At 55.3% G+C, this 22,566-nt stretch overlaps 1 protein-coding gene across 1 annotated transcript in view; it reads left to right on the forward strand.

Annotated features, from left to right (window-relative positions):
* Positions 1-573: 573 nt before the first annotated feature.
* Positions 574-22,566, forward strand: part of WDR1 (WD repeat domain 1) — a 43,683-nt gene continuing 21,690 nt past the window's right edge. The window contains exons 1-5 of the mRNA XM_046656344.1: positions 574-758; positions 1,210-1,331; positions 13,393-13,483; positions 16,504-16,651; positions 17,764-17,944. Coding sequence (XP_046512300.1) covers positions 743-758; positions 1,210-1,331; positions 13,393-13,483; positions 16,504-16,651; positions 17,764-17,944 — 558 coding nt within the window. The 5' untranslated portion in view covers positions 574-742. The remainder of the gene's footprint in view (positions 759-1,209; positions 1,332-13,392; positions 13,484-16,503; positions 16,652-17,763; positions 17,945-22,566) is intronic.

Here is a 22,566-nt window from a genome sequence, read left to right on the forward strand (position 1 = left end):
CAAACACATCCCTGAAGTTCCCGCTGCCAGCAGCTATTTTCGAGGAAGAGCAACTCCCATTTAGTCATGCTTCAAAAAAAAAGAAGAAGAAAAAGCACCCCTCTGTTTGCAAAACCCCAGTGGGCGCCTCACAGCTTCTGCAAACAGCGGGCACCGACTCGGCCGGAAGGCTGGCGGCTCGGGAACGCCCGCTACACAAACACAGGCACTGAAAGGGCCTCCCGGTCCCCCACCCAAGCTCGTCTGAGCCCTCTGCACCTCGAGGGCAAGCAAGCCCTAACACCCGACTCTTTCTTCCCCCGGGAAACGTGCAGCGACGCTCACACGGCCACCCCCAACACTATTCCGATTGCGAGCACGGCCCGAGCCGCCTTTTCACTGGGCCGCGTGCTGACGTCACTTCCGGGGCGGGGCCCGCGCTGGGGGAAGGGACGGCCGGGTCCGCGCAGGCTCGCCGGGGCTGCAGCCGCCGAGCTGAGCGCTTGACTATATATGGTCAAAGCTGGGGGCGAGCCGCGCGCGGGGCCGCGCTTCCGGGTTCGGCGCGTCCGCAGCGGCCGCGCGCAGGGCAGGGCGCGAGCCGGCCTCGGAGCCGCGGCCTCGCACCGCCCCCTCCGCGCCCGGCACGCCCGGCGCCGCCTTTCGGCCCCTCTCCCCCGCTCGGCCCCGGCCAGGTCTGATTCGCGGCGCGCGCGGCCCCGGAGGCTCTCGGCGAGCGCGGCGCGGTAACAAGTGGGCAAGGATGCCGTACGAGATCAGTAAGTGCCGCGCCCCGGGGCCCCCGGGGTGGGCGCCCGCGCTGCCCGGCTCCCTCGGCCATCGGCGGGGCGCGGGGCGCGGGCGGCCCGGCGGGATCCCCGGACCCGGGGGAGGGGTGCGGGCGCAGGCCGGCGAGCGCCCCGCCGCCCTGGAGGCGCCCGGCGACGATCCCGCCCAGGGGACCCCCCGAAGTTGGCGGTGCGGGTCGTACCCGGCGGTGCCTCCGCGTCCCCGAAGGGCCCGGCTGGGAGCGCAGACCAGGAAGTCGCGCCGTCCCCTGCGCTCCTTCAAAGTGGCGGCCACCCCTCCCGGTGGAGGCAACAGGTGACCGGCTGAGACCGGTCCAGGGCCCCTCTCCCACCCGCCCCTTCCCTCCCCTCTGTCCTCAGCTCGCTGGGGGCCGGGCGAGGGCTGCGCCTAATGTGCCCTGCGGCGTTTGTGTCTCCGCAGAGAAGGTGTTCGCCAGCCTCCCCCAGGTGGAGAGAGGCGTCTCCAAAATCATCGGCGGCGACCCCAAGGGCAACAATTTTCTTTACACCAATGGAAAGTGCGTCATCTTAAGGAACATCGACGTGAGTACCCCCTTCCCCCCACCAGGCGCGGGTTCCGCCAGGCGTGCAGCCCTCAGGTTCACTCTCCTTCCCCTTTCTCCCCCTCATCTCCCGCGCAGTGGCCTGGGGAGGGTGAGGACGCCACGCCCCCTCAGCCTGGGGACCACACCTGGCAAGCTGTGGAAGAAGGTTCGGAGTTCATCCAGGTCCAATTCTCTTTCTTGATGGGGAAACTGAGGCTCACATTAGCTCAGTCCATAAGAATAAGGGCACTGGATTTGAGGAATCAGACAGACCCCGGTCAGCTGCTGCTTGACCTTGGGGTGGTTGATGACGGGCCTCTCTGAGCCCCAGTTTCCTTGTCTGTAAAATGGAGATGGTGAGATGAGGCTCCCCCCACTTCCCCTGGCTGCCTGAGCTCACTGAAAGAGATGATGCGTCCTTCCAGCCCAGCATGCCTGGCACACGCCCAGCGCTTGGTAAATGGCACTTATGTTTAATCGTTATTAACGCCCAGGGTCTCCCAGTGTGACAGAGCCTGGACTCACACCCGAGCCTCAGCACTCCAGCCTCATATCCTCCCTAAACATCTGAGCCCCAGTGCAAAAATTAGTTTATTCCCATGAGTCATTCGCATAGGCATCCTGTACCCAGGCTGAGAATGCTTCCAGAGCCAATTCCTTGGGAAATCCTCTCAAATTTCTAGTACTCCTCTGTAATTATTGAAATGACCTAGTCTTTTACTTGTCAGTCTCCCCACTGCCGGGCTTGCACACTGAAATCTTTCTTCTCCCTTCTTCAGCCTGAGTGATGGAATGGGGGGTGGGATGGAGATACAGCACAGCCTTTGGAGGGGGCCGCTCCTGAGCTGTGCTTGGGGTGGACCTTGCTGACCGTATGTAGGTGGGTGATTTTGATCAGTGATGCTCTCGGGGGGCATCAACTTGCATTCATGTCTGTTGTGAGTGGTTACCCTGGGTGGGTTAGGATTACCACTGATCGGACACACTTCCCCTCAGGAACCTTGCAGCTGGCTGAGGGAATGAAAGGGCTCTGTGGCCTCTGTTTCCGCGTGTGTAAAAGGATAGGCCTCTGCGTAGTCTGAGGTGCTGCGGGCTCTGCCCCCATCTCTGCTTAAGCCAGCCAGTTGCTCTTGTTCCTCTGCTGGAAGACGGAGCTTCCTTTGGCAGTTTCTGCTCTGCCCAGGATTGCTGGGCGCCTCGAATGAGGGGACGGGTGGGTGTGAATGTGCTTTGAAGGTGTTAACAGCTACTCTGCTAGTCACACGGATTCCTAGAAAGTGGATCTGGCCTTGCTCAGAACTGGGGGAAGCATCGCCAAGGACTTAGGTTATAATGATTCGAGGTCTCCTGTGTGAGGTCCTGAGATTTTGAGAAAATAAGAGTTGAGATGGCCTTGAGTAGAGACTCACTTGGTAGTTTGGCAAATAAAATGCACTAAAGCATTCTCAGGGCTGCAGGGCAGTGGGATACTTGGGTTTGACCTTAACAAGGCTTGTATGTCACGGCAGTGTACATTCACTCCAGATGGGAGACCTCATGTGAAGTACCTGCCCTGTGGCTGGGATTGTGAAATGTTCTTACACCACAGCAACTCCTTCATCCCCCACAGTGGGCCCATTGCTCTGCAGAGTCGCAGGCTCAGCGGGGTGCAGGAGCCAGTAACTGGAGCTGCTTCCAATGGAAAAGCTGTTTGCAGCCACAGACAAGCTTTGCCTTTGCAGGAAGCATTCCCTGACTTTGAAACCCATTCTGCTCATTCCTTCTAAGGTCTTTATTTTTACCAGTACCCCAGAGTTTTCCATTCTTTTTTGAGGGTGCATCTGTTTTCCCTTCCCGTCTATTTTTAAGTTTGTGCGGTGCCAGGACAGCATTGGGTGCTGCTAATGTATCCTTCCTGTTAGTTTGATTGGTGGACACTTGAGACTCAAGTAAAGGTGGGTGCCATCCTCATTAGGGCAGAATACTGGAAAAGTGAGACATGCATCCTCACGAACATTCAGGGTTTAGGAAGGAAGACGATCTGGTTAGGATGCAGGCTTGGAGAGTAGAGAAGTGGCAGGAAAGGGAGGCTGGGATCATATGGTGGAATGTCCAGCAGATGTCTGATTGGCATCCCATACTTCACATGCCCAGACCAAATTTGGGATCCCCCTCTGTCTTTCCCCTGTTCCACCATTCCTCCAGCTGTTCAAGCCCCAAACCTTGGACTTCTGCTTAACTCTCCCCTTCCGTGCTGTATTTCATTCTTCAGCAAATCCTGTTGATACTACATTTAAAGTATCTTCAGAATCAGACAGATTTTCACCATTTCCTCTGTTTCTGTCCTCATCCAAGTCACCATCCTCTCCGTCTTGGATTGCAAGAAAACCTTGAACTGGTCTCTCTGCTTCCCCCCTGGCTCTCCTCCAGGCTGCTCTCAACGCTGCAGCTGGACTGGTTATGTTAAAATCTGAGATCGCGTTACTCCTTTGCTCGCTCCCCCTCACCGTGGCTGATGGGGCCTCGCCGACTGGCTAGCCTTGCACCTTGGCTCTGGCCTCGCAGCCCCCTTCCCTCACTCACCTCCGGGCACACTTCCTCCAGTGCTTTCTCTGCAACATGCCGCATATCTGTCTCAGGATGTGGGAGTTGCAGTGGCCTTTGCCTGAATTTTCTTCCTTCAGATAGTTGCACAGCTTGCTCCCCACCTTCCTTGGTGTTTTTGTTTAGGTGTCACCATATCAGAAGGGCGTCCGGTAAACCGCACTCGCATCCTGGCCTTTACCCCTCAGTGCTAACAATATGGAGCGAGCCAGCGGGCCACTGCAGCCTGCGAGTGCATGTGCGCCTCTGCCTGTCCTCCTGAATGAGACTAACTCTGTGACAGCAGGGCTTTGTTCTCTCAGTTCATGTCCTCGTCTAGAGGGGGTGCCTGCCCTGTAACAGGTGCTCGGTGAGTTATTTGTTGATCAGAAGGTCTTGAGGGCCTAGCTGTGTCGTGGAGGTCGTAGGCAGCCACTGAAGGTTTTACTGCATGGAAGTGAGAAACGCTCGGCCTGCTTCAGGTTGCTGGACCTGTATCGTGTGGCGTCCACCTTCTTTCGGACCAAGTGGGTCTCAGTCCCTCTGCTGACCTTCCACTTGGAGCCACAGCTGTCATTCATTTTGTTGGCTTACAGGTTGTTTTGTGAACCCAGCATGCTGGCGCTTCTTAAGCTTATAGAAAAGAGAATTTCTGATCTATTTTCTTTCAACACTTGTGAATGCCACACCTTGAGAGGAAATGCTCCTCTGCAGAGTGAAGAGCATGTGGTGATGTGGCCATCCAGAAACAAGTATTCCAGAAGGAGAGAACCTGATATACTATTACCTGATATGCTCTTACCTGGAGGCCCGCATCGCCCCTGCCCACCACGTAACCACTGGGAAGGGTTACTCCCAGTGGCTGTGAAGGAGCCTCTTTGTGATTCTAAACTGCCCAGGATGACTTCCCTGGAAAACAGCTTTGGCAGCGAGCTTCCCAGCAGAGGCCCCTTACAAGCTGCCAGCAGCAGCCAGCAGCTTTGCTACGAGGGCACGTTTGGGGCTGGCTTTGTAAACTATCCAATCCCTAGATTCCAGAACTAACATATATATATTTGAAAAAATTATGTATGTAAAATTAAATTCCATGCAGGGAGATGTTCATAGCAGTTTGACGTTGCTGTGCTTCCATGCGCAGTACCGGTGGCCTCATCTCCTTGAGCATGGTATAGGCCCAGTTGGAGGATGTTGAACTTGAGTGCTGAATTTCACGTGGAGTGATCTGCCAGTCATTTGCAGAAGGACCACCTGTGTCTCCCCTCCGGGTGGGGGGAGGGTGCATATGCGAAGGGGCAGATGGCCTGAGAAGGACAGACTTCGTCCCTTCTGTCCAATTGCACATGCCTACAATTCCCTGCTGTGTGTCCAGGATAGCCACCGGCCCTGTAGGGAACACAGATACAGAGGCCCTGCCTGCACGGAGCTCGCTGTCTTGGTGGGAGTGAAACAAGCTGCGGGCGACAGAAGGCAGTGGCGTGTTTGATTACCACCTGGGCAGAAAAGGAGCAGGCAGGCAGGCAGCACGCGTGGGGGCCAGAGCAGGGCGAGAACCTGGGGTCCTCTCTGACCTTTAAGAAGTGAGGAGACTGGGGGTCAGCAAAGGTCAGAGCTGCGTGGTACCCAAGTCAGTGGTCTTGGGGGGTACCTCCTTGGCTCTCAGGCCAGCAATCCTCGGGTGCTTTGGCTGTGACATCTTGGTGTCCCTCCCATTGCCAGTCACAGCAGGGGCTCCCTGAGTGTTAGCTGGCCCAGGGTAGGCGTTTCCATTTCTTTCCTCACTGCTCTTTTTCCCCTCCACCTCCTGTACTTTGAGCTCCAGTCCATCCTGTTACAAATACTTATCAAGCCCCTGCTTTGTGAGGAAGCCTATGCCAGGCCCTGGAGACACCCAGCCAAGGGCCTGTCCTCCTGGCGCTCCCAGTCCAGCGGGGCAGTCTGACATTGGGGGATGGAACTGACCTGAGGAAGTGGAGGTCCCGTGGGGCACTCACCACAGGAGGGTCTGAGCAGCTGCGGCCTGAGGAAGGGCCCTGCAGGATCATTGGTGCCAGTCAGGTGGAGCGGGGCAGCAAGAAGGTCCTGCAGAGGTGGTGGAGTTTCGGGGTGATGGTCATGGCTACAGCACTGGGCTTGAGGGGAAGGGATGGAACCGGCAGGAGAGGAGTGTGGGGCTCGGGGTGGGTGGTCAGGCAGCCCTGTGACAGAGCTGGTCCTGTTCCGGTGGCCATCAGAACCTTTGCAGGGTTAGGCAGCTGAGTAAAATGAGCAACTCTGCAGTCGAGAGATTGTTCTGTGTCTGGGATGAGAGGCAGGGACACCAATTAGGGAGCTGCTCCAAGATGAATGCATCGCTCAGCAAGTGCTAATCAGCTGGGACAACCCATCCTTGGTTCTTGATGTTTCCCACACACATTCACTAAGCCCCCGTCCTGCTGAGCCCTGCCCATGGCTGCTGTGCCCAAGATTTAAGTCAGTGGTTCTCAGCAACAGGCAGTTTTGCTCCCATCCTACCCCCCTGTGGGATATTTGGCAATGTCTGAAGGCATTTTTTGTGCTCCTGGTATCTAGTGGGTAGAGGGCAGGGATGTTGCCAAACTTCCCACAATGCACAGGACTGTCCTACAACAAAGAATTATCTGGCCCAAAATGTCAGTAGCACCAGAGAACCCTGGAAGATAATGTAACACACCAGGTTAAGAGGAGAATGTCATGAGTGATTTTGGAACAAGAGGGAAGAACCATCTGTACCACAGAGCAGCAGGGAAGGCTTTTGGAGGAGGGGCACATTTGTGTTGGGTTTTGGAAGATGAGTAAGAGTTCTTCACAAAGAGGATTAAGACAGCAACGTAGCAGAGATGTGGAGAATCTAGACAGGGAAGCAGATGTGCGCAGAGGTTGGAAGAAGTTTGACTTGTGTCCTTTGAGCGCCGTTGTGGACTCTGCGGGTGGTTTTGGTACATTTCGTAGCCTGTTGATGGAGGTGTGGAGAGGGATGTCAAAGGCTTTTTTTAGGTAAAAGAAACGGTTAGTGTCGTGCTGAGGCCAGCGGAGAGGTGGCCCTGTTTGTGGTTGGCTTATAGAAGTTGACCCTGCTTCGGAATGGTCGGAGATGCTCACCCAGATCCTGCCCAGTCCCAGCCCTTGTAACATGGTCCCCAGCACCCTGCAGGCCCTTATTACAGATGGTGTGGAGACCCTGGAGTGGACAGGGCCCTTTTTACTTCTCTTCCAAAGTCTCAGTGGTGGAGTCTCCCAGCTTTGGTGGTGACACACCCTTTAGAAAGACCTGGATCCTAAGCTTTGGTCGGCTTGCTTATAGTTTCTACCCACAGGACTTACCTCTGCTCTCCAGGGTCTCACTCAGAAAAGGGCCATTCCTCTACCATAGACTCTATTTGAACATCGCAACATAGGCACTCCAGTCCTGCCCCATAGGCCCGCCCCTGATCTCCGGGAGTGCTGGCTTACTCCAGTCCAGCACATATCCCTGAGCGCCACCCCTGCCATCGGAGCTCGTCTTTGATGAGCACATTTTGTGCCAGGCACTGCCCAGGCACTTGGTGTACTTGCCTCCTTCGGCTCAGTTCCCACGTCTGTAAGAATGGGGAGAACGATGTTACGGTGTCAGTGTAACTGACTCAGTGTAACTGAGTTAATTCCCAAGCATGCCTAGAGGGTTGCCTGGGCCGTGACGGTGCACGTTCTGCCGCCTTCTTCACAACTCCCTGCTGGGTGGATGCAGTCTCTCTTTTTAGAGATGAGACTACCGAAGTGGTGCTAGGATTTGAACCCAGGCAGCCACCCTCAAAGTCTCCCCTTGTGACTTCTCAGAAGGCCGGAGGCAGGCAGAGGGAAAGGGGAAGACAGGAATGGAAGTGGCAAGTCCTGTGTCCAGTGGGGCATGGCTTGCCCAGGGTCACGTGGGGAGTCCTCACGGGCCCTGGTTCTAAGGTTGGTTTGCTTCATGGGAAAGGGCTGAGCTGGGAGGCAGGAAGGAAAGTCATTCTGGGCATGGCGGGTCCCTCCCTGACTGCTCCAGCCCTGCGGCTCAGTGACCTGGCTCCACGTGGTGCTGAAACGTGTGACTGGCGGCCAGTGCCGACTTCTCTTCCCTGAGTTAAAGAACCGGGCTACCGGTGGTACCAACCGTAAGTGAGTGAATAAAACTGAGGCAGAAAGGCTCGTATCTGAGTTCAGGTCCAGCCCCACCACTTACCAGTGGTGCCATTGGGCACGTCGCTCCGTGTCTCTGTGCCCAGATTTCTTCGGCTATAAAAGTTGACCTTCCTTTAGTGGGTGTTGTGAGGTTTCAAAGAGAATCAACTGGAAGGTCCACCTGGAGGCTGTCTGAGAGTGAGTCATCAGGCTCCGATGATTGTTTCCTCTTCATCAGCTCCCAGGTTCCGGCACGCCCTGGTCTTTGGGGTATTTGGAGGCTGCTGTGGTGAATCAAACACCGACCCTGCCCTCTGTGGGATCCACTTAGTGAGAAGCCAAGTGGGTATAAGAAAGGCATGTGTAGTACAAGGTAGAAACTGATAAGGGCGGTGGTTTGGGGGGGTAGGGATGTGGTGTGGGCCTTCAGGGCTGGGAGAGGTTATTTCCAGCTTGGAGCATCAGGGAAGGCTTCTTGAAGGAGGTGGCCTTTACCTGAGTGTTAGAAGATAATTAGGAGACTTCCTTGGGATCGGGAAGGAGGGAAGGCGTTCCAGGCTGAGGCAGGTAAGGGGAAGAATGTCACCATAGTGATTTGAGGGAGGAGGGCGTAATGGGGAGTGGACTTTGGATCGAAGCTCAGAGCTAAGTGGGTGAGAGGGAGCCTTGACAGTTGAGCAGGCGGTGCTCACGGCTCCTGCTTCGTGGCTGGTCGCCCTCTGTGTGAAGCATCTGCTCACTGCCGGATCCCCAGGGCCAGCTCAGGGTGGATGGGGGAGCTCTCGGAAGGCACGAAGGGACCAGACCTTGTGTATCCTTGCTGCCCGTGAGGCAGTTTGGAGGGGCCGAGCCTCGGGTGCAGACCTGCTGGGCTGGGGGCACAGAGGGTTGTGGAGCTGGCCTGCTCTGCAGTGATTTGAGTGTGGCCTCAGCCGCCAGTGAACAGAGGGCCCTGCAGGTCGTGGGGACCGCGCAGGTCCGTTCTAGTGGCTGCTTTCAGGAACGAGGAGCGTTTAGAAAGCCAGTGCTCTGAAACGTGGTGCTCGAAGGTCCCTCTCACTCTGCCTGGCTGGAGTTTGGAGGATGCCCAGGGTTGTCTGAGGCTCCAGGGGACCGTGAGCGGCCGCAGCGGAGTGCTGTGCCACACAGCTCCAGGGAGGCCCTCCCCGCCGCCACCCGACATGTCCCTCGGGTCCACCGTGGGCCAGGTGCTGAGGTAAGAGCTGCCACGCCCTGCCGCCTGGGCCATCCCTCAACCTGACCTGTAAATGGTGTGGTGACCTCTGACCCCTGCCTCAGCCCCTGGGCCCAGAGGACAGAAGGAACGTGAAAGAGCTTTGGGGAGCACAGGGTGGCTCAGTCGGACACTGCCCGGGACATGTTGGAGTGTGTCTGAGTGGCTCCCCCTGCTGTGTCGGGGCGAATCCCACAGGGCCAGCGCCCCGGGTTGGGAGGAAGGGGGGGTCAGAGGCCCTTTGGTGTGCTGGGCCTGGGGTGGGGTCTGAGCCCTGGCCTGCCTGCGACTTGTCGAGCACCCCACTTTATGTGCCTTCTGTGAGGCTCCCTGATGCCCCAGGTGTGGGGAGCATTCGGGCTTGTCCCGGGGCTCCTGGCCCTGCGCTCTGCCCTGCCCTCCCTGTCACCGGGGGCAGGGGCCTCCTGTTCCAGCCTCGTGGGCCTGGGGAGGGAAGGGGCCCTGGGGGGTCTGGGAAGAGCGGAAGCTGCAGGTCAGGCCCTGTAGCTCCTGAGGGAAGGATTTCAAGCAGGGGTGTGAGGTGATCAGTGTTGGGGCCTCAAGACTGGCAGATTGATAGAAGGTAGAGAGCACTTAAAAAGGTGTCACCATGATCCCAGGAAGGACTGGGTGGATCTGTGGCCCTGGGGGGAAAGAGGAGGTGAGTTTGGGAGCTCTTGAAGACTGGGCAGGCCTGGGACGGGCATGAGGGCGAGGGCAGTGCTGGGACAGGCCTGGGGTGGAGGGCGAGATGACAGGCTTTTAGCGGGCTCTGCCCACATCCGCTAGGCACCCGTGAGGCCTCCAGTGTCAGCGCTTCCTCCTGGCTCCTGCCTGAAGTCTCCTGTCCTCGGGCGGAGAGCTGATGGGGCCTGCGGCAGTGCAGGAAGGAAGGCCCGGAGGAGGGGCGCCCCCACTTCCACGCTCAGTTCTGAATGGTCGCCCGAGGCCCTCCAAGAGTGATGCTCCTTGGTGCTCCCGGAGCTGGCTTTCTTCCCTTCTGTGTCTCATTTTCCCCCTCCCCGAGCCCTTCCCCAGATAAACTACTCACCTCAAATCCTGTTCTCCTTCCCCGAGACAGGAAGAGAGGGGGGAAAAGCCGGGGGGACGTCGGGTCCAAGTCCTGGTGCCGTCTGGACCCAGCTGATGTGGAATGAGCTTGACCTACAGTGGGACACGTTGGGGACAGGGGAGGTGTCATTTCCAGCTCTGGCAGCTGGCCCTCCTGTGTGCGGAGCAGTGGAGAGGAGGCTGCCACTGGCCCAGGTGTAGTCGTTGTGTCCACCCTGGAGAATCTCATCTCCTCGCTGGCCCTGTTGTGCACTGTATTTGGAATACAGAAGAGAGTGACGTCTCATCCAGCCCAGGATTCTGGTGCTGAGCCTGCTGGGGATGACCCTGGGGGTTTCACACACCCTGACCATTTAGGGGAAGGATGTTTTGGGAGCAGAACTTCCTCCCAGGCTGCTGCCTACTCATCTTCCGTCCCTTCCTCAGGGCCCCTTGGAGCCCACCCTTTTAAAGGTAGTGCCAGGCTGTATGTGCCAGTGTGGGTGGTTCATTGCCTGTGGGATGGCTTTCTCATCTGTAACATGGCCTCATAGTGTCCACTGTATAGGGCGTAAGACCCCTCAGTCTGCCTTGAAACAGACACAGTGGCAGCCTGTCCACAGACAGCTTTTGCTGGCTGCTTTGTGCGGGAACTGTCCATGTAGCATGTGGAAGGCTAGTGTGGGCAGGGACGGGTTGCATTAGGCCAGCATTTGACAGATCCCAGGCGTTGTGCTTGTATTGAGGCACAATTTAGATACAATCAAAGTTATCTGTTTTAAGTGTACAATTTGAGTTTTGACAGATGCAGTCCCATTCCACCACTACACTCGTGATGTAGAACCTTCTAGTCCTTCCAGAATGTCCTTCAGTCAGTTGGCTCCCTCGCCCCCCTCCCCCCCAGTTGCTCTGCTTTGTCACTTTCTTGCCTTTTCTAGAATTTCATAAAAAGGAATCATGCGGTCCAGTGTTGTCTTTTGTGTCTGGCTTTTCCATGTAGCGTAATGCTTCTGAGGTTCAGCGTGTCGTTGAGCGTGGTGTGGTTTGTTCCTCTTTCTTGCTGACTCGTATTCCACTGGACGAATACAGCACAGCTTGTTTCTCCAGGCACCCGTTGGCAGACATTGCATGGTTCCATTTTGGGCTGTTATGAATAAAGGCATCTCTGAACCTTTGCGCTGTGTCTTTGTGGACAGGTGGGTTTAGTGTGGTAACTATGTTTAACTTTATAAATAACCCTCCAGACTGTTTTCTGGCTGTATCATTTTGCATTCCCACCAGCAATATGTGAACATTCCAGTGCCCCCTCCATCCTTGCCAACATTTGGTGACATCAGTCTTTTATTCTAATATAGAATTAGGTAGTATAGCGATATCTCATTGTAGTTCTGATTTGTATTTCCCAAAAGGCTATGATATTGAGCACCTTCTCATGTGCTCATTTGCTGTTCATAGTGTCTTCCTCAGATACCTGATATCTTTCTAATTTCATTAGCAAATGTTTATTCCAAGATGGACTAATTTATGAACCACATATCTTAAGTGCCTGCTACATTCACATAATGCTAAATGTTAAGTCCTAGGGATGAAAGAGAAAGACTCTGTAAACCTGGGTTTTTTCCCCCTAAAAACATTTATCGAGTACCTGTTATTTGCTAACTGCTGTGCTGGCAAAAGCGATGAAGGCGCATGAAACAAGTCAGAGAAGAGCTGGAAGAGAGGGCAAGAGGCAAGGGACTGTGTGTCCTAACTGCACAGGAGAGAGAACTGGCCACAGCAGGAGGCTCGCGCAGACGGCTCCCTTGGGCCTGCTACAGAAGTAGGCATTAGCAGGCAGGGAGAGGTGTTGCTGGCCGAGGGAACAGCGTTTACAGAGACATGGGGCTGACAAGAAGGGCAGAAGGGTAGTTGACGGGGCTAGGATTTAAGGTGTACTTCTCCCGTCTCAGTCTGCTGGAGGAGGGGGGTATCCTGTGGCTGGAAGGCAGAGAAGAGAACAGGCCTCTGATCCTGTTGGGGGGTGTGAGGAGATGAGGGAGCAGAGAGCACCAGGCGGCAGAACAGGTGGGGGCGCAGTTAGAGGTCAGGTTAAGTGGGCCTCCGGCAGCTGCTCCTGGAAAGCTGCATGGCCTCCTTGGGACCTGACGTGTCCTCAGTCCCGCATGTGGGAAGCTGCCTCTTTTCAAAGAGCACTTGGGTCACGGGAAGCTGACAGTGGGTATCGGGATTGGACGGCTGAGTCTTCATTCCCTCCTGAAAGCAAGCTTGGCTGTGGGGACAAACGGAGCATCCCAGGGTGTGTCTCAGTTTTGCTGAGGCCCATTGGTTGCGTGTGTTTGGGGAGGGACGGGGTGCTGTGATGTACTTTTGGTAAATTGTATGTTAAAACCTTATTGGAGTAGTGAAGATGCTTCTGGTCCCAAGTGCTGGCCCCTTACTTGCCACAGAGTCCAGCCAACCTTTGATCTGTGCTACGAAAGGTATGGGGAATCCACGTCTCCCGAAGGAAGGCTGCTGACGAGAGGCTCGCAGCCACTCTGTTCTTGGGCCTCAGAGACGAAGGCCCTGTTTCGGGTTGTACACTGCTTGGCAACCTGGGGTAGGCTTGGTTCGGCAGGGAGGCAGCTCTGAGAGTCAGGAACTGTGACTTGAAGCACTGGCAGCTTCCCACAAAGAGGAGAAAGTTAGCGTCATAGGTTTTTTTTTTAATGAAAACTTTTATTTCATGTATATATTTCACAAATACATATTCGTACTACGGCAAATACAGAAAAGCAGACTGAAGAAAATCGCCTCAAATTCTGTAATTGTAGACTAGAGAGAAAGGGTTACCGTTACCTGGAGTTCTGGAATTCTGTCACCCAGAGATAGGAAGGTGGGCAGTGGTGTGTAGGCAGGTAGCATACTTCCGGGTTTTCTTTATGAAGCTTTTAATGTAAGTTTGTGTGTGTGTGTCATCCCCCTCCCCCGAAACCCCCAAATGCATTATTTGGGAGAGCGGAAAGCAGTTTTGCTGCTCCTACGTTCCTTGTGCTCACTTGGGGTCTCCCGCCCACAGAACCCAGCCATCGCTGACATCTACACGGAGCATGCCCATCAAGTGGTGGTGGCCAAGTACGCGCCCAGCGGATTCTACATCGCCTCCGGAGGTACGTGTACCAGTGCATGGCTCCTGGACGCATGTGGTGTGGCCGAGGTGCTGCTGTCCCACCCCCTACCCAGTCCTGGGGCTAAGCTGGCCTCCTGGCTTGGGAGGAGGAGGGAAGAGGGTAAAGCGGGGTGGAGGGGACCAGGGGGCGGGTGGAAGCAGTGTAATGAGTTTCAGCTGGAGCTGACAGGGAAGGTATAAGCCCCTGAAAAGCCCCATTCCAGAACTTGGTAGTTTGCAGTGTTCCAGCTGGTTCCAACTCAGAGGTCAGCAGAAATGCTCTTGTGAGGTTGGCCAGAGGCCTTTGCAGGTGCTGTATCGTGGTATATTGGAGCTGTGTGTGTGTGTGTGTGTGTGCGTTTCTGAATCGTAGCTTTGTCTCGTGTCACCTTTATTAGCTGCTCCTTTCCCGCTGCCCCGCACAATGCCAGCCTCGAGGCAAGCGCTCCATTTGCTCCATTTCATTTGTGGTCAGGCCTTTGCTCTCTCCAGCCGGGCTTTTGTATGGCTCCGTGGGAGGCTGGGTGAGAGGAGGGGTGCAGAGAGCTTTAGGGTATGGGATGCTTTATTCACTTAACCCTGGAGGTAGACCTTTTACACACATTTACAGGCAAGAAAGGCACACAAGTTAAGAGTGGCTTACCTTGTGTCTCCCATTCATTCGTTCATTCATTCATTCATATGTTCAACAAATATTTCTTGTGCCGAGACTGGTCCAGGCTCCAGGGAGAGCCAGGTGAATGGGCCTTCTCAGCCTCCCCTGAGAGTGACAGGAATGAACAAATTGCTGAAAGAACTAAGCAGCCAATAGGGGAGGCCAGGATTGGTGCACACTGGTGAGCGTGCTGTCCACACTCCTTGCTCTCTGCGTGGCAGGCCATGCAGGGCCCTGTCCTAGAAGGATTCACCCCTTCCCAGCTGCACCATCTTCCTTAAATAACTCACCTTCCTGGGCTTTCAGTTGCCCTTTAAGGGGAGGATCCAGTGCGGCAGTTCTTGTAAAATGCCTATGATGGCTCTTGCACTAGTGGGCACCTGGCAGCGGGTGACCATAGGGTCTGTCACCAAAACCAGGACATGCCAGGGCAACAGGCGACAGCTCATGCCGGCCAGCCGGGGTTGTGTGTGCAGGGCTTGGCCAGGAGTCTGGCACGTAATAGGCATTTAATGATTTTTGTGTTTGGATCTACTCTGACTCCATCTGTAAAACTTGCTCTAATATAACCCTTGATTTATTTTAGCCCTCTGAATTTTTTTTTCCAGTCCTGCTTGCCAGCAAAATGTCTCTTCATTTAAAGCCCCAAGATTTGGCCCTGGTGCCTTTTAAAATCGTGTCTTCTCAAGAGAGAAATGTGGTTGGCATGGGCCCCCGCTGCCTGCTTGGCACAGCGTCCCCCACAGCCGAGGCCTGGCTGCCCTCTCCGGGTCCCCGGGTGGGCGTTCACCCCAACAGAAATCGATGCTCTTCAGATGCTAATGCAGAGTCGGTGAGGGAGGCTGTCGCAGAGACCTGCAGAGTTCAGTCCACACTAGTGAAGGGCACTTTGACATGCTCCTCTCTTAGAAGCGCCTGATTTGGCAGAGGAACGGAGGGAGCTTTGGGCTACACACAGGTCCAGGTATTCTTGGGCGAAGATCACATTTTACGTTTCCAGCACGCTGGGCCTTTGAATCCAGTGAAGACAATGAAACGTTTACTGCAGAGATTAGGGCCCTGGGCTAAAAATAGCGTGGGGTTTGGAGGGAGGAGGAGAGAGGCTGGGAAAGCGCCGTGCTCTCTGGCTGAACGAGTTACCTGGTACCTGGTGTGCCAGGGGACGGGGTCCCTGAGTTCCAGGTCCCCCGAATTTAGAGGTCCCAGTACCTGGGGAAGCTCACTTCAGATGGGTTGCAGTCCGCTGCAGCAATCTTGAGATCCTTTAAGTCCGGCTGGTCTGTGTCCACACGGGGCAGGGGCTGGCTCTCAGTGCTGCCCTGTGCAGCCTCCTCCTCTGCCCTCCTCCTGCTCGGCCAGAACAGAGCCAAGGCTGTTTTCAGCAGAGCCGGCTGGAGAGTTTGTATTTAGCACTGAAGTGGGCCTGGGGGTCCTTCACAAGCTTGCCTGCTGGGAGGACACCCCCAGACCCACTCTGGGCTGAGGTTTTAAGACTGAAGAGTTAGGGAAAATGCTCCATTTTTCCTGCTATTTTGGGAATTGAGTGCTCACTTGGGAAGGGGTGTGTCAGGTTGGTGCTTGGATCCTGGTGACAGGATCGTGGCAGGGGAGGAGAGAAGCTGTCACTTTGTTACTAGCGTGCTGCAGATGCTGCCGGGAGAAGAGGCCTGCGTCACCTTCTGTCTGTAGTACGATTCCTTCCAACACCCACCACGTGTGTCTCACAAAAAGCTCTTACTCATGCCCCAACCGTACGAGCTGTGGATCAAGCCTCGCGGGCATGAGTGGGGGCTGCTCGTTGCCTGAGGTGCGCGGGTGAGGAACTGCGGGGGGACCAGGTCTACAGACCAAGGTGGGGGCTGCCACGCAAGTCACAGCGGGCACCAGGCTACACAGCCACATGCCTTGTTTCCATCAGTTACTGCAGCAACTGCACGGGAGCAGTGGGTGGCACTTTTACAAACGAAGTGAACTTTAGCTCCTGAGTGTTAAGGAATTTGCCCAAGGCCCATAAGCCTAGATCCCTCTACAGAGATAGAAATACAAAATGAAACAGAACCGCTTCCCGATGCGGTGGGTTTGCCACCGTGTGTCCCTGAGCTTTCTGATGCCTACACACACCTTGTAATCCAGGTGACTACTGGTGAAAGGCAGAGAGCCAGTAGTGGTCCTCATGGAGACAGCAGGCTCTGACTGAGGAGTGGCTGGGTGTTATTTACCTAAAACACAGCCCTCCTCCCAGCTACAGCCTCGGCCAACTCCAGCAAGCCTGTGAACCCTGGGTGGTGCTGCGTGGGCATGCCTTGTGCCCACGTGGCCCTGGCCCAGTGGTCACCATGGCTCTCGCTGCCCCACTGTGTCTGCAGATGTATCTGGGAAGCTGCGGATCTGGGATACCACGCAGAGGGAGCACCTCTTGAAGTATGAGTACCAGCCTTTTGCAGGGAAGATCAAGGACATTGCTTGGACAGAAGACAGCAAGAGGATTGCTGTGGTCGGAGAAGGAAGGGAGAAGTGAGTCAGCCCCTCCTTGCTTTTGTCCCTTGCTTGGCTTCCTTTCCTGGGTGCCCCTGGTGGGAGGGCTACAGTGACATCAGTGCCAGCATGGACTAGTGTGTATTGAGACCCCATAGGTGCCAGAACTCTCCAGCCCCCTTCACAGGGGTGTGACTAGCCTGAGCCACTGGCTCTTTCAGGGTTGGCCTCAACGACATGTAACCATGGGTGAACCCCTCAGGGTTTGTCTCAGGGCCCAGGTACCTTCTCCATCTGTCTCTGACATCCTTGGCCTTTCACTTTCTAGAACTCCAGCCATCATCCCCACATTCCAGGCAGCAGTAAAGGGAGAAAGTGAAAGGGATACAGCTCGTAAGAGCATTATTGGGGTCCCTCCCAACAGCTTCCACATGGCCACACCTAGCTATAAGGGAGCCTGGCCATATTTTTTCCCCCTAGATGGGCCCATCCCCTGAGGTCACCTTACTAAGGAAGAAGGGGCAGGTAGATAACTGGGTAGGCGGCCTGAGTGGCTGCTTGGGGTCTAGCGACCAGCAGGGTCAGGTTTTCTTACTCTGTTGCGGTCAGGGTTCCCTCCACAGCTGGCTGCAGGCACTTGAACTTGTCAGGCACACATCTTTATTTCTCCTCCTCAGAGGTTCTTTTCAGTGCATGTTCTGGTAGGTATTAATTCTTACATAGTTTTTCAAGTCATTCCTGTTAGTCTTAACCGTTCCTTTTTCATTTGGTTACAAATAGTAACCAAAGCATTTTCATTGAATGCCAGCCAGCCTAGAGCAAGGCATCACCTTCTTTCTAGTAGGGGATGGTGACTGGTCTATTTCTTGGTTCCCCCCAAATAAAACTTATGAAACTGATGAAGCCATAAAGCTGTTCCCCTGGCAGGTGCTTTTAAAGCACCCTGAATGTGGAGGCTCGTGGGTGCTGGACCATACAGACAAAGACACCCGGTGCCTTCAGTGTCTGTTCTTGTCACAAGTGCGTGGGCTGGAGCTGTGCTACCAGCACCCACTCCCCTCCTGAGCACCGGCAGCTCCACTGCCCGGTTTCATCGACCTTCCCCAGGATTGATTGGTTTGTTTTCCCGTGACTCCTCTCCTTGGACAAAGGTTTGGTGCCGTCTTCCTGTGGGACAGCGGCTCTTCCGTGGGCGAGATCACGGGACACAACAAAATCATCAACAGCGTGGACATCAAGCAAAGCAGGCCATACCGGCTGGCGACGGGCAGCGATGATAACTGCGCCGCCTTCTTTGAGGGGCCACCATTCAAGTTCAAGTTTACAATTGGCGTAAGTAGACTTCTCTCTGTAGAGTGATTTTAACGTTGTGGTTTGTCTGTGGAGCCAGCAGAGTCTAGACCTGTTAGATGCTGATGGCAGGAACGTCGCGGACATACACCATTAATATCGTGATGTGTAGCTGGAAAGTAGGGTTTACAGGGGCAACCTCACACCACACCAGTTCCCAGTCCTCCTAATCCTACATGTGGATGATTCCAGCAGGAAGGGGTCTGCAGAGGGGGAGCTTTGCCCTGGGGCGATATATATATATTTCTGGGGTGGTGTAAGATGCATCTCTGATGCTGTGTGACCAGTCCTGGCCTGTAGGTGCCTTGTTCGAAAGGGGAGTCCAGGCGTGGTGTCAGCCTGCTCTTTGGTTGTGCCAACTTGAGACGTGCTGAGTCACCAAAATGGCAGAGTTGGTGAGCTTCCAGGGACATCTGGATTTGTCTCCTCGGGAGAGATGGTAAGGGTGGGGACACACCTGTAAAGTGATAGGCAATGAGATGCTTTGTCTGTAGAAGATGCATGTTCCACATGCCCTAGTGGAATGTCATGGGTGTTGCGTATAAATGGCTTTGGGGTCTGAGTCCCAGCTCTTCAGATGCTCCCTGACTGGCACAGGGGCCTGATCTCCTAAGCCTCACCTTTCCCATCAGCAAGCTGAGTGTGGAGGGCACGAGCATCAGAGCATTTTAACCATGAATTTCAGCTGTGCACAACGGCCCAAAGATGCAGAGCGGTTCAGCATCCTGCCTCATCGGTATTATATGAGATAATGCCCTTCAAGTGGCTGGCTGTGGGCTCCTGTTAACTTTGATGATTGAACACAGTGAATCATAAACAGCAGGCAGGGCGTAGCCGTTAAGGGCAATGACGCTTCCTCAGCAAGTCCCCAGAGGGCAGGACTCACGCAGTGGGCAGAATTTCCAGACACAGATCTTGGCTCGGGTACAGAAGGGCTCTGCGCAGGTTCCCTGTTTGTAGTAAAGCGGGCTTCATTTCCTCCTGGGGCCACTGAGCAGGGCCTGGCTGGCTGTGTGGGAAGCACAGCAAGGGGTTCTGTGCCCTGCTGGGTGTGCAGCTCCAAGGTCCCTTCCTGACACCCTGCAGTTCTCAGATGCTGTCTCCTGTGGCTGCTGCCTAATTGGAAGGTGGTGGGGGCTCTGTTGAAGGCTGTGGTTCATGGTCATTGTTCACCGTGGAACACCAGGTGAAAATGCTGAGTCAGATAACCAAACATCCTTCTCTGCACCCAGAAGAGGAAGGAGGGAGATCAGAGGCTTCTGTGGCACCAGGAGGCCATCCTAGCTTGTCTCAGGGAAGCTGTGCTGCTCTCAGGCCCCCGACACGTTCTGTTTGGTTTCACTTGGCTCTGATCTGGGCTTTGGGTGGGTGGGGTTCTTTTCCTGGCACAGAGAGGGATCGTTTCCTCTTTGCAGATGTAGATTAAACCCAGCAGGGAGCGGCCCAGTGGTGGGTGGTAGAGTCCACTGGAGCCTTTGCCCTCACCAACCTGCCAGCCTTCTCCGTGTGCTCACTCAGGGAGTTGGCTGGAATATTCTTTCTCTTTCCATTTTCCTTCTAACCTGAGAGCAGAACCCTTACCCCGAGGCCCAGGCCCAGTAATGTCAGGTGGAAATGTTTGCCCAGCTGGCACCTGTCTCTGGGGTGAGCACACAACTTACCCTCAAGTCTTGGTGCAGCCCGTTGCCGGTGGGTCCTGTGTAAGGATCTAGGAGAGATCAGAAGGAGCTGTGGACCAGGAATGGGGGGACATTGGGTGGCAGCCCAGCGCTGCAGCTGGCTGGCTTTGCGATTCCTGGGCTGGTCAGGCCTCTGGTCCCCCGGGAAATAGGATGATGATGACCGTCCTCCGCTGGCCCTACAGAGCTATAGAAAGGACGTGAGAAATGCTGTGAAAGTCTGAGTTTCCATGAGGAGTTCTTGGGCTTCTGTTGGAAAGGAGTCTAACAGGCTCCGTTGGCCTGGCGTGGGAAGGACAGGAGGGCACTTAGGTCCCCCACACCCGCCCAGAATGCCTTATAAGGTGTTGATGACTTTTAGGATCAGTCTGCAGCTTTCTCATGTGTATCTGCCCTAGGCCTTCACAACCCCAGAATAAAGCTGTCGTGTGGAGGCTGCCTGTTCATCCATGTTCCAGTTCCTGCCACATTCCTCTTGACCATAGTGAATGCCATGGGTTAGGGCTGGGCATATGAGAAGCACAGGGGTTGAGTTCAAGTAGCTGTCTTGAAAAGGAGTAAGTTGTGAACTGCAGTACCCGCCGAAACAAAACTGATGCTATTTGCACCCGAGTGGGAGTGAAAGCAGTATTTCCAAGACAAAGCAGTGACTGTACTTATCTCACATCAGGTCAGGCCACCCGTCCATCCTGCTGGCCTGAGTGCAGGGGGTCATGTTGCTTTCCTTTTTGCTCGTGAGTTTGTTGGTTTAAACCGGCTTCTCATGTTGTGCAGAATGAGAGTGTTGACTCCTGGTTCCACCAGAGCCAAGTCATGGCTTAGCTTTAGCCAGACTGCCAGCTCCGGCTCGGGCCAGCTTTAGTCCTCATTTGCCTAAACCCGAAATGGGCTTAAGAGGCTGCAGGAGCTCAGGGTGGAGGAACCTTTCACCTGGAATAGGCTCGGGCACCAGCTTGCCCACAGCCCACTCACATTTCTGATGCAGTGGGTGGCCGAGGAGGTGACTTCCCAGGATCATAGGAGACCAGCTGTGGGACGGAGGCCCTGGGCAGCAGGGTCTCCACCTCCAGCTCTGGCATTCTGTGGACAAAGGTTTAGCTTCCCCTTTGAGGACCGAAGGATGGCCTGAAAAGAAGGGCGCAGGTGGGACCTTGCCTCTGCCTGCCTCCGCCATAGGGATTTCTTCCCGCCGAGCACGTCCCTTTGATAGATGTGTCTCCATGTGTGATGACAGGCCCTAGTAAAGGTCTCTAGCTTGCCTGCCTTTTCTCTGCGCCTTGGGCAAGTTTCTACCTCTCTGGCCTCCTGCTTCCTCCGCTAGATGAGCAGGTCAGCTGCCTGGATGACCACAGCCGCCCCTTCCGGAGCGGGCACCCCTGAGAGCTGTGTCCGCACCCCAGGTGCTGCAGTTGATGGGACACTGTGTCTAATGAAATTATTGCTTAGAGCAACGAGTGTCAGGGGCTCATTTGTCCAGGCTGTGGCTGTGGGACCTGGAACTGGAAACCTCCTGCCACATCTACCCGTCTCTGAGAGCGGGTGGAGCACAGCTGTGGTGGAGGGGATGCCTGGTCTCCCAGCCAAGGTGAGCTGTACGGCTGGCCGACTGCGCCAGGACAGGTGTGTGATCCACACATCACAGCCGCCTCTAGACGGGGTGTCCCACTTCCTTCCAAACAGTTGGAGGCAAGTTGAGTTAGAAAACTCAGTCTTGGCTGTTAATAGAAGTGTTGCCTTCCTGGACAACTAGGGAAACTTCGAGCTCTATTATGCAAGATTTTCTGGTTGGTTTTTCCTGTTTCCTTACTCATGACAGGGCAGAAAGCAGCAGTTTTGGTTCAAGTGTGTATCGGGTGCCCACACCGTACGTGGCACTGGGCTGGGCACACAGAATGCCCCTGCCTCGTCCTTAGCCATCCCCCCTTGTGTTGGCTGGTCTTGCTTTCACAGAGCTGTGTGTGCATTAGTGATGCTCACAGAAGGAGCTCAGCAGGGCCTCCTCTTCCTCCCCCTCGTCTCCCTCCCGCTCCACTCCTGAGCAGACCACAGCTGATGGCGGGGTGAGTGACCTGGCCAAGCTCATGTGGGTGGTAAGGGGCCCAAGGAGGATTAGAATGAGCCTTTGTCCTGTTGTCTGGGTCTCTTTCTCCAGAGGAAGGAGGTAACTGGGCAGATCTGTGGGGGAGGCAGGTGGAGTGCGGGGTCTCCTTCCTGCTTCTCAACAAGCTGAGGCAGGCAGGGACATGCTGCTGCCATCAGGGCACTTTACAGTGAAGACTCCACAGAGGGTTTGGGAGGGGGCGGTGGGCTGAAGAAGGGCGAGGCAGCTTTTCAGGTCAGGGTGGAAACCCGTTTCCGAGCGCCAACCCTGGAAGCACGTGCTGCGCCCAGGGAGGGAGGAGGTGTGGTGGGCACAGGCACCTGAGCTTGTTTCTCCCTCCACTGGCTCGTGACAAGGGAACAAGGCAGAGGGGCACAGGGCGTTGCAGTGTGAGGGTTAGTAGCCTGGGGCTACTACATCCAGGGGCAGCTGAGCCTGGAGGAGGCAGGGGGTGCTCCCAGAGGGGACACCTGAGCTGACCAGCTAGTCCACCTGTGCATGCTGGAGTCAGGCCATGGAGCCCAGTCCACTGTGTCTCTATCAGTGACGTGGAGTCGGGTGCATTACTTAATCATTACCTAATTGCTTCACGCCTCAGTTTTCTTAGTGCTGAGGGAGGCAACACTGTGTAGGGGAGGTAATGACAGTGGGGGGGTTAATGACGGGATGAGTGGGGGTGCGGGTAATGACAGTCAGGGGGTCCTTGGGAGGATCCACTGACACAGTCCCACCAGAGTCCAGTGAGTGTTGGCTGTGACTGAGGTGCAGGCAGGAGTGGCTCAGTACCAAGGCCCTTCCACACCAGAGGAGGCCCAGTGAGTGGG

Source organism: Equus quagga, chromosome 3, assembly GCF_021613505.1.
Source record: "Equus quagga isolate Etosha38 chromosome 3, UCLA_HA_Equagga_1.0, whole genome shotgun sequence".
NCBI lineage: Eukaryota > Metazoa > Chordata > Mammalia > Perissodactyla > Equidae > Equus > Equus quagga.